Raw genomic sequence first — 11,120 nt, 5'->3', positions numbered from 1 at the left:
TGGATTACAACTCAACTCTTGGCAACAACAACTTGGAGGCTGAATTGGGTTGTCACCCCCTGTCCCCCCCCCCATCCTCAGGTCCGGGACCCCCCCGGCCGGGTGTTGGAGGTGTGGTGTTGAGGGTGGTTGCTGGAGGGGGGGGGAATTGGGCTCAGGCTCCTTTGGTGTTGCTTCAGTTGCCCCCCCAGGGTTGGGCTGAACCTCAGTAAAAAGAAGTTGACACGGAGGTCGAATGAGATCTGATCACTGGGGTGGGTTTTTTGGGGGGGGGGGGTTTATTTTGGGGGGGGGGACGGACAACAACACTTTTTTTTGGGGGGGGGGGGTCGTAACGTTGTTCGTTAGCAGTTCTTAAGGGAGGATCAGACTGGGGGGGGGGGGAGCTGTGATTGGGACTCATTGGCAGCATCACAGTGGGATCGATCCCTTGGGGTGGGGGGGGGAAAGGGGGTGGGGGGTCCTGGGGTGGGGGGCGGGGGGGTCTCGGGGTGGGGGGGGGGTCTCGGGGGGGGTTGTCCCGCCCCCAAAATGTGCTCCAGTCGTTCCAGCCGTCCCCGTGCGTCTCTCAGCACCGTAGAGATGTCTGTGATTGCTGCCATCACCTGGGGGGGGGGCAGAATTGGGGGGAGATCTGATTGGGGGGGGCAAAATTGGGGGTGATGTGATGGGGGGCAAAACTGGGGGGAGATGTGATTTGGGGGGCAAAATTGGGGGGAGATGTGATTGGGGGGAGATGTGATTTTGGGGGGGCAAAACTGGGGGGAGATGTGATTTGGGGGGGCAAAATTGGGGAGATGTGATTGGGGGGAGCAAAATTGGGGGGGCAAAATTGGGGATATGTGAATTGGGGGGGCAAAATTGGGGGGAGATGTGATTTGGGGGGGGCAAAATTGGGGGGAGATGTGATTGGGGGGAGATGTGAATTGGGGGGGCAAAATTGGGGAGATGTGGTTGGGGGGGCAGAATTGGGGGGTGATGTGATTGGGGGGAGATGTGATTTGGGGGGGGCAAAATTGGGGGGAGCAAAATTGGGGGGGCAAAATTGGGGATATGTGAACGGGGGGGCAGAATTGGGGGGAGATGTGAATTGGGGGGGCAGAATTGGGGGGAGATGTGATTTGGGGGAGGCAAAATTGGGGGGAGATGTGAATTGGGGGGGCAAAATTGGGGGGGCAAAATTGGGGATATGTGAATGGGGGGGCAGAATTGGGGGGTGATTTGATTGGGGGGGCAAAATTGGGGGGAGATGTGATTTGGGGGGGTGGCGAAATTGGGGGGAGATGTGATTTGGGGGGGCAAAATTGGGTGGGCAAAGTTGGGGAGATGTGGTTGGGGGGGCATCATGGGGGGGGGCAAAATTGGGGAGATGTGGTTGGGGGTCAAAAGGGGGGGGGAGGTGATGGGGGGCAAAATTGGGGAGGGCAAAATTGGGGGGGAGGTAATGGGGGGGGTAAAAGTGGGGGGGGCAAAATTGGGGGAGATGTGATGGGGGGCAAAATTGGGGGGGCATCATTTTGGGGGGGGTGGCGTCATTGGGGGGGATCATTTTGGGGGGGGGGGCGTCATTGGGGGGGATCATTTTGGGGGGGGGCGTCATTGGGGGGGATCATTTTGGGGGGGGGGGCGTCATTGGGGGGGACGTCTTGGGGGGGTCTTTGGGGGGGGGGCGGAAGTATTGGGGGAAGGAACGTCGTTGGGGGAGCCATGATTGGGGTGGGGGCATCTTTGGGGGTCATTATTTTGGGGGGGGGGTCATTGGGGGGGGGGCATCGTTGGGGGGGTTTTATTGGGGGGGGGGTCTTTGGGAGGGGGAAGGTGATTGGGGGGGCAATCATTGGGGGGGGGGACATGAACATGATTGGGGGGCATTTTGGGGGGGGGCATCTTTGGGGGGGGTCTTTGTGGGGGGAGGAGGTCATGGGGGGGGGGAGGACATTGGGGGGGGTTCATCACTGGGGGGGGGGGGTCTGGGTGGTCAATGGGGACATTGGGCCATTCATCACTTGCGGGGGGGGCATTATTTGGGGAGGGGGGGGCAAATGGAAACAGTGAAGGGAGAAGAGGGGGGGTGGGTTGCCCCCACCCCAAAAAAAGCCCCCCCCCCAAAAAAAAGCCCCCCCCCCAACCTTCTCCAAGGTCACCGTGGGCTCCGCCTCCTCCTGCAGGCGCCGGTGCTGCCGTCGTGCATAACGGAACCTTGGGGGGGGGGGACACCCAAATTTGGAGGGGGGGGGGTCCCAAATGTGGCCCCCCCTCCCAACTCGCACTCACCCCTCGATGGCGGCCAGCAGGCGGCGCTCCAAACGCCAGCGGGTGGGGGCGGCGGGGGGGGCACAGTGCAGCCGCCAGGCGTTCTGCAGAACCCGCACCGCGCGGGAACGGAGCTGGGGGGGGGGCGGGGGGGTCAATGGGGTCAATGGGGTCAGGAGGGGTCAGTGGGGTCATGGGGGGGGTTGGGGTCAGGGGGGGATTGGGGGCGATTGGGGTCAATGGGGGATTGGGGTCAGGGGGGTCAGGGGGGGGTCGGGGAGTCAGGGGGGTCATGGGGGGGTTGGGGTCAGGGGGCTCAGGGGGGTCATTGGGGTCGGGGGGGTCAGTGGGGTCAGGGGGGGGGTTGGGGTCAGGGGGGGATTGGGGGCGATTGGGGTCAATGGGGGATTGGGGTCAGGGGGGTCTTTGGGGTCAGGAGAGGTCAGGGGGGGATTGGGGTCAGTGGGGTCAGGGGAGGTCAGGGGGGTCTTTGGGGTCAGGGGGGTCAATGGGGTCAATGGGGTCATGGGGGAGTTGGGGTCAGGGGGGGTCGGGGGGGTCAGTGGGGTCAATGGGGTCAGGGAGGTCAATGGGGTCAAGGGGGAGTTGGGGTCGGGGGGATTGGGGTCAGGGGGGTCTTTGGGGTCGAGGGGTCATGGCGGAGGTTGGGGTCAGGGGGTCAGTGGGGGTAATGGGGTCAGGGGGGGTCAGTGGGGTCATGGGGGGGGGTTGGGGTCGGGGGGGATTGGGGGCGATTGGGGTCAATGGGGGATTGGGGTCAGGGGGGTCTTTGGGGTCAGGAGAGGTCAGGGGGGGATTGGGGTCAGGGGGGTCAATGGGGTCATGGGGGGAGTTGGGGTCAGGGGGGGATTGGGGGCGATTGGGGTCAATGGGGGATTGGGGTCAGGGGGGTCAGGGGGGGGTTGGGGGGTCAGGGGGGTCATGGGGGGGTTGGGGTCAGGGGGGCTCAGGGGGGTCTTTGGGGTCGGGGGGGTCAGGGGGGGTCAGTGGGGTCGGGGGGGGTTGGGGTCGGGGGGATTGGGGTCAGTGGGGTCTTTGGGGTCAGGGGGGTCATGGGGGGGGTTGGAGTCAGTGGGGTCAGGGGGGTCAGGAGGATCATGGGGGGGGTTGGGGTCGGGGGGATTGGGGTCAGTGGGGCAATGGGGGTAATGGGGGCAATGGGTCAGGGGGGTCAATGGGGTCAGGGGGGTCAGGGGGTTCATGGGGGGGGTTGGGGTCATTGGGGTCAGGGGAGGTCAGGGGGGTCTTTGGGTCGGGGGGGTCAATGGAGTCATGGGGGGGTTGGGGTCAGGGGGGGATTGGGGTCAGGGGGGTCAGTGGGGTTCAATGGGGTCAGGGGTGTAATGGGGGGGATTGGGGTCAGGAGGGTCTTTGGGGTCAGGAGGGGTCAATGGGGTCAGGGGGGTCATGGGGGGTTGGGGTCAGGGGGGTCTTTGGGGTCGGGGGTCTTTGGGGTCGGGGGGGTCAGTGGGGTCAATGGGGTCAGGGAGGTCAATGGGGTCAAGGGGGAGTTGGGGTTGGGGGGATTGGGGTCAGGGGGGTCTTTGGGGTCAGGAGAGGTCAGGGGGGTCAATGGGGTCAGGGGGGTCATGGTGGAGGTTGGGGTCAGTGGGGGTCAGTGGGGGTAATGGGGGCAATGGGTCAGGGGGGTCACGGGGGTTACTGGGGTCAATGGGGTCAGGGGGGTCAATGGGGGGTTGGGGTCAGTGGGGTCAATGGGGGTAATGGGGGCAATGGGTCAGGGGGGGTCAATGGGGTCAGGGGGGTCAATGGGGTCATGGGGGGGGTTGGGGTCAATGGGGTCATTAGGGTCAATGGGGTCTTTGGGGTCAGGGCGGGATTGGGGTCAGTGGGGTCATTGGGGTCTTTGGGGTCACTGGGGTCATTGGGGTCACGGCGCTGACCCCCCCACGACCCTTCCTAGATCCCAAGCCTCACCCCCTGCCCCCCAAATCCTAATGATCCCCATGAAAAACATCATTCATTTTTTCATCAGCCCGAATTTCCACTGCCCCCCTCCCCCCCCAACCATCCCAAACCCCCTCCCCCCACCCTAAATTTCCCCCCCCCACCCCCACCCCATAACCCACCCCCCCCCTTCCCGACCTGTTTGTGGCTGCGGGCTCCCAGCACCAGGCTGTGCAGCGCCCGCTCAGCCCGCGTGAACTCCAGGTGCCGGGCGGCCACCGCAACCAGCAGCGCCGTGCAGCACACGCCCTGCGGGGTGGGGGGCTGTGGGGTCAGGGGGGGCTTTGGGGGCAATGGGGGCTGTGGGGGCAATGGGGGCATTGGGGGCAATGGGGGCAATGGGGGCATTGGGGGCAATGGGGGCAATGGGGGGAATGGGGGCAATGGGGGAAATGGGGGGAATGGGGGCAATGGGGGCATTGGGGGCATTGGGGGCATTGGGGAGATTGGGGGCAATGGGGGCAATGGGGGCAATGGGGGAAATGGGGGCAATGGGGGCATTGGGGGCATTGGGGGCATTGGGGGCATTGGGGGCAATGGGGGCATTGGGGAGATTGGGGTCAATGGGGGCATTGGGGTCAATGGGGGCAATGGGGGCAATGGGGGGAATGGGGGCATTGGGGGCATTGGGGGCAATGGGGGCAATGGGGGCATTGGGGGCAATGGGGGCATTGGGGGCTGTGGGGTCAGGGGGGGCAATGGGGGCAATGGGGGCAATGGGGGCAATGGGGGCATTGGGGGCAATGGGGGCATTGGGGGCTGTGGGGTCAGGGGGGGCAATGGGGGAAATGGGGGCAATGGGGGCATTGGGGGCATTGGGGGCAATGGGGGCATTGGGAGCAATGGGGGCATTGGGGGCATTGGGGAGATTGGGGTCAATGGGGGCAATGGGGGCATTGGGGGCAATGGGGGCATTGGGGGCTGTGGGGTCAGGGGGGGCAATGGGGGAAATGGGGGCAATGGGGGCATTGGGGGCATTGGGGGCAATGGGGGCATTGGGAGCAATGGGGGCATTGGGGGCATTGGGGAGATTGGGGTCAATGGGGGCAATGGGGGCTTTGGGGGCATTGGGGGGAATGGGGGCATTGGGGGCATTGGGGGCAATGGGGTCATTGGGGGCAATGGGGGCAATGGGGGCATTGGGGGCAATGGGGGCATTGGGGGCATTGGGGGCAATGGGGGCAATGGGGGCAATGGGGGAAATGGGGGCAATGGGGGCATTGGGGGCATTGGGGGCAATGGGGGCATTGGGGAGATTGGGGTCAATGGGGGGAATGGGGGGAATGGGGGCATTGGGGGCAATGGGGGCATTGGGGAGATTGGGGTCAATGGGGGCAATGGGGGCATTGGGGGCATTGGGGGCACTGGGGGCAATGGGGGCATTGGGGGCACTGGGGGCAATGGGGGCATTGGGGGCAATGGGGGCATTGGGGGCATTGGGAGCAATGGGGGCATTGGGGGCATTGGGGAGATTGGGGTCAATGGGGGCAATGGGGGCAATGGGGGCATTGGGGGGAATGGGGGCATTGGGGGCATTGGGGGCAATGGGGTCATTGGGGGCAATGGGGGCAATGGGGGCATTGGGGGCAATGGGGGCAATGGGGGCAATGGGGGCAATGGGGGCAATGCGGAGATTGGGGTCAATGGGGGCATTGGGGGCAATGGGGGCAATGGGGGCAATGGGGGCAATGGGGGCAATGGGGGCAATGGGGGCAATGCGGAGATTGGGGTCAATGGGGGCATTGGGGGCAATGGGGGCATTGGGGGGAATGGGGGCATTGGGGGCATTGGGGGCACTGGGGGCAATGGGGGCATTGGGGGCAATGCGGAGATTGGGGTCAATGGGGGCAATGGGGTCAATGGGGGCATTGGGGGCAATGGGGGCAATGGGGGCATTGGGGGCAATGGGGGCAATGGGGGCATTGGGGGCATTGGGGGCAATGGGGGCATTGGGGGCAATGGGGGCAATGGGGGCATTGGGGGCATTGGGGGCAATGGGGGCAATGGGGGCATTGGGGGCAATGGGGGCAATGGGGGCATTGGGGGCAATGGGGGCAATGGGGGCATTGGGGGCAGTGAGTTCAGGGGGGTTGGGATCTTTGGGGTCAATGGGGTCTTTGGGGTCCATGGGGTCTCAGGGGACATTGGGGTCTGTGATGTCCCTGGGGGTCTTTGGGGGTCTGTAGGGTCAGTGGGGTCTGTGGGGTCCCTGGGTGTCTCAGGGGTCATTGGGGACATTGGGGTCAGTGGGGTCAGTGGGGTCAGTGGGGTCTTTGGCGGTCTGTAGGGGCAGTGGGGTCTGTGAGGTCCCTGGGTGTCTCAGGGGTCATTGGGGTCAGTGGGGTCTTTGGGGTCAGTGGGGTCAGTGGGATCTTTGGGGATCTGTGGGGTCAGTGGGGTCAGTGGGGTCAGTGGGGATCTGTGGGGTCAGTGGGGTCAGTGGGGTCTTTGGGGGTCTGTAGGGTCAGTGGGGCCTGTGGGGTCCTGGGTGTCTCAGGGGTCATTGGGGTCAGTGGGGTTTTGGGGTTCTTTGGGGTCAGTGGGGTCAGTGGGGTCATTGGGGTCAGTGGGGTCTTTGGGGTCAGTGGGGTCAGTGGGATCTTTGGGGATCTGTGGGGTCAGTGGGGTCAGTGGGGTCTTTGGGGGTCTGTAGGGTCAGTGGGGTCTGTGGGGTCCTGGGTGTCTCAGGGGTCATTGGGGTCAGTGGGGTCTTTGGGGATCTGTGGGGTCTTTGGGGTCAGTGGGGTCTTTGGGGTCAGTGGGGTTTTGGGGCCGCACCATGACGCCGGTGGCCAGGCAGACGAGGCGGCCGCAGGCGGTGTGGGGCACGGTGTCCCCGTAGCCCACGGTCAGGAAGGTGACGGGGACGAGCCACAGCCCCGCCGCCAGCTCCCAGCGCCCCTCCGGGGTCTCCCTATGGGGCGGGACCCAGGAAACCCCATAGAGACCCTACAGAGCTTCCGTGGAGACCCCCCCTAGGGACCCCGTAGACCCTCCCAGGCTCCCAGAGCTGCCCGACCCCGTAGAGCCCCCCAAAACCTCCATCGATGCCCGCAGACTCTCCCCCAGGACCCCATAGAGCCCATAGAGACCCCATAGAGACCCCATAGAGACTTCAGGACCCCATAGAGCCCCATAGAGACACCATAGAGCCCCCATAGAGCCCATAGAGACCCCATAGAGACCCCATAGAGACCCCATAGAGACCTCAGACCCCATAGAGACACCATAGAGCCCCCATAGAGCTCCCATAGAGACATCATAGAGACTCCATAGAACCCCCAGGACCCCATAGGGACCTCATAGAGCCCCCATAGAGCCCCCATGACCCCATAGAGCCCCCATAGAGCCCCCATAGAGTCCATAGAAACCCCATAGAGCCCCCATAGAGCCCATAGAGACCCCATAGAGACCCCAGGACCCCATACAGCCCCATAGATCCCCCATAGAGACCCCATAGAGCCCCCATAGAGCCCATAGAGCCCCCATAGAGCCCATAGAGACCCCATAGAGACCCCAGGACCCCATACAGCCCCATAGATCCCCCATAGAGACCCCATAGAGACCTCAGGACCCCATAGAGCCCCGTAGAGCCCCCAACCCCCCCCAGGACCCCATAGAGCACCCACCTCTCACAGACAGCCAGCAGCCAGGCCCCATAGAGACCCCATAGACCCCCCATAGAGCCCCATAGAGCCCCCATAGAGCCCCATAGAGCCCCCATAAAGCCCCCAACCCCCCCCAGGACCCCATAGAGCACCCACCTCTCACAGACAGCCAGCAGCCAGGCCCCATAGAGACCCCATAGAGACCCCATAGAGCCCCCATAGAGCCCCATAGAGCCCGCATTGAGACCCCACCCCCCCCAGGACCCCATAGAGCACCCACCTCTCACAGACAGCCAGCAGCCAGGCCCCATAGAGACCCCATAGACCCCCCATAGAGCCCCATAGAGACCCCATAGAGCCCCCCACCCCCCCCCAGGACCCCATAGAGCACCCACCTCTCACAGACAGCCAGCAGCCAGGCCCCATAGAGACCCCATAGACCCCCCATAGAGCCCCATAGAGCCCCCATAGAGCCCCCACAGAGATCCCAGGACCCCATGGAGCACCCACCTCTCACAGACAGCCAGCAGCCAGGCCCCATAGAGACCCCATAGAGACCCCATAGAGCCCCCATAGAGCCCCATAGAGCCCGCATTGAGACCCCACCCCCCCCAGGACCCCATAGAGCACCCACCTCTCACAGACAGCCAGCAGCCAGGCCCCATAGAGACCCCATAGAGACCCCATAGAGCCCCCATAGAGCCCCATAGAGCCCGCATTGAGACCCCACCCCCCCCAGGACCCCATAGAGCACCCACCTCTCACAGACAGCCAGCAGCCAGGCCCCATAGAGACCCCATAGAGACCCCATAGAGCCCCCATAGAGCCCCATAGAGCCCGCATTGAGACCCCACCCCCCCCAGGACCCCATAGAGCACCCACCTCTCACAGACAGCCAGCAGCCAGGCCCCCAGCACCCACGCAGCCCCCGCCGCCCCCAGCAGCGCCCGCGTGGGGTGACGCCAAAGAAGAGCCCTAAGGGCAAACGGCCCCCCCACGGCCACGGCCCCCATAGCCCCCAGGCTACGAAAAGCTGGAGCCGGTCCGGGGGTGGCCAAAAATACCCGGGGGGCCAAAATCAAACGACTCAACATAGCCAATGCCAAAGCTTTGAGCCACGGATCCGGGGGGGGTGGGCAGGGGGCAAGCGGTAGCCACCGCACCCCGGGGTGCAGGGAGCAGAGCCCCATCTCCAGCATCGCCCAAAGGAGCCGGGGGGGGGTCAGAACCACGCGCCAGTCCTGGGTTCCTGCGTCCAGCATGGCCAGCTGGGGGGGAGGATGGGGGGGCAGTGAGGGAGGGGGAAAGGGGGGGGGGGGGAAGAGTGTCGGGTAGGGGGGGGTATCAGGGGGTGGGGGGGTAAATAGGGATGGAGGGGCAATGGGGGGGGGGAGAAAATGGGGATGGGGTGGGGGGGTAAATAGGGATGGAGGGGCAATGGGGGGGGCGAGGAGAAAATAGGGATGGAGGAGCAATGGGGGGGGGTAAATAGGGATGGAGGGGCAAGGGGGGGGAGAGGGTAAATGGGGATGGGGTGGGGGGGTAAATAGGGATGGAGGGGCAATGGGGGGGGGGCGAGGAGAAAATAGGGATGGGGGGGCAATGGGGGGGGTAAATAGGGATGGAGGGGCAAGGGGGGGGAGGGAGAAAATGGGGATGGGGTGGGGGGGTAAATAGGGATGGAGGGGCAATGGGGGGGGGGCGAGGAGAAAATAGGGATGGGGGAGGTGGGGAGAAAATAAGGATGGGGGGGCAATGGGGGAGGGAGGGGGTAAATAGGGATGGGGGTGGTTGGGGGGAGGGGGGGGGTAAAAAGGGATGGGGGGATGTGGGATGGGGGGCAATGGGGGGTGATGGTGCTGGGGGGGGGGGGTGATGTTAATGTTAATTAATTAATTAACCACTGCTGAAGGTGGTGGTGGTGGTGGACCGGAGGGACAAGGGGTGGCGTGGGGGGGGGGTACAAATGAGTATTGAGGAAGGGGCGACAGGGAGTGAGGGGGGAGTCAATGAAGACCTGAGGTGGGGAGGGGGCTGGGGGGGGGGGAATATGTGTGCAGGAACCAAAAATGCACGGAACCTTTGGTCAGGGCAATGTTTCCGGGGGGGGAAGCTAATCGTGAACGGACCGAGGCAAGAGGAGGAACCACGTGTGCGGGGAACGCATCGCTCCACGCGTTCCCCCCGCTCCCCTCACCCCTCTCTTTGGTTCCCCCCCCCTTACTCTGGTTCCCCCAGCGGTTGAACCCCCCCCCCCTTGTCGCCCCCCCCCCACTTGTCGCCCCCCCCCCCCGCACCTGCAGCCGCAGGATGTGATACCGCAGCAGCAGCAGCAGCAGCACCGCTGTGGATCCCGACATCAGCAGCTCCAGCACGAAGATGCAGCCCCTCCACTGCGGGGGTCACCGCACCGTCACCCCACCGCGCCCCCCCCCCACCATTAACCCCCCCCCCATAACCCCCATCATCCAGCGCAGGCTCACCTCGCAACCCCACCCCCCATCGCCCCCCCATTGTGTCAACACCGACATTGCCCCCCCATCCCTATTTACTCCCCCGACCCCCCCATTGCCCCCCACCCCTATTAACCCCCCCCTACTTATCCCCCCTTCTTATCCCCCTTCCCCCCCTTCTTACCCCCCCTCCCCTCCTTCCCCAGTTGCCCCCCCAACACTGACACCCCTATCTCCCCCCCACCCCCCCATTGCCCCCCCATCCCTATTAACCCCCCTGCCCCTCTACTTACCCCCCCTCTTCCCCTTCCCCAGCTGCCCCCCCGACACCATCACCCTCATCACCCCCCACCCTCCCCATTGCCCCCCACCCCTATTTACCCCCCTCCCCCCCTTCCCCAGCTGCCCCCCCAACACCATCACCCCCCATTGCCCCCCCATCCCTATTAACCCCCCCTCCCCTCCTTCTCCAGCTGCCCCCCAACACCGACATCCCCACCCCCCCACTGCCCCCCCATTTCCCCCCCGCCCCCCTTCTTACCCCCATCCCCCCCTTCCCCAGCTGCCCCCCCACCACCATCACCCCCATCCCCCCCCCGCCCCCCATTTCCCCCCCACGCCCCCCCCCCCCTACCTGACACCGTCCCCTCGCCACCATCTCGGTGTGGGCCACCATGGCCACCATCCCCACAGCCGCCGCCCCAAACGCCCCCCTTGCGGCCCCCCCCGCCGCCCCCACCAGGCGCTGCCGCCTCCCTAAACCCTCCATAGGGCAAATTCTACCCCCCCCCCCCCCCCCGTGCTCCCCCCCCCCGCT

At 64.9% G+C, this 11,120-nt stretch overlaps 1 protein-coding gene across 1 annotated transcript; it reads right to left on the bottom strand.

Annotated features, from left to right (window-relative positions):
- Positions 1–365: 365 nt before the first annotated feature.
- KCNN4 (potassium calcium-activated channel subfamily N member 4) lies at positions 366–11,004 on the bottom strand. The gene is made up of 8 exons (XM_090128083.1): positions 10,938–11,004; positions 10,148–10,243; positions 8,733–9,118; positions 7,021–7,156; positions 4,381–4,491; positions 2,275–2,387; positions 2,130–2,199; positions 366–605 (listed from the first exon to the last, which is right to left on the bottom strand). Exons 1-8 carry the CDS (start codon positions 10,986–10,988, stop codon positions 366–368), a joined length of 1,203 nt encoding a protein of 400 aa, XP_089984209.1. The 5' UTR covers positions 10,989–11,004.
- Between the last annotated feature and the right edge of the window lie 116 nt (positions 11,005–11,120).

The sequence above is a fragment of the Phasianus colchicus genome, chromosome 32 (genome assembly GCF_987193195.1).
Source record: "Phasianus colchicus chromosome 32, bPhaCol1.hap1.1, whole genome shotgun sequence".
Classification (NCBI taxonomy): Eukaryota; Metazoa; Chordata; class Aves; order Galliformes; family Phasianidae; genus Phasianus; species Phasianus colchicus.
Note: the sequence above shows the minus strand (reverse complement) of the source record. Positions and strands in the feature narration are given on the sequence as shown.

Bases quoted from the DNA above. Each gene is read 5' to 3' on its own strand.
- KCNN4 (XM_090128083.1), bottom strand. From the start codon at position 10,988: ATGGTGGCCATGGTGGCCCACACCGAGATGGTGGCGAGGGGACGGTGT. The intron at 9,119-10,147 runs GTGCGGGGGGGG...CCTCCCCCCCAG, and splicing joins ATCACATCCTGCGGCTGCAG to CTGGCCATGCTGGACGCAGG. The intron at 4,492-7,020 runs GTGCGGCCCCAA...CCCACCCCGCAG, and splicing joins GCCTGGCCACCGGCGTCATG to GGCGTGTGCTGCACGGCGCT.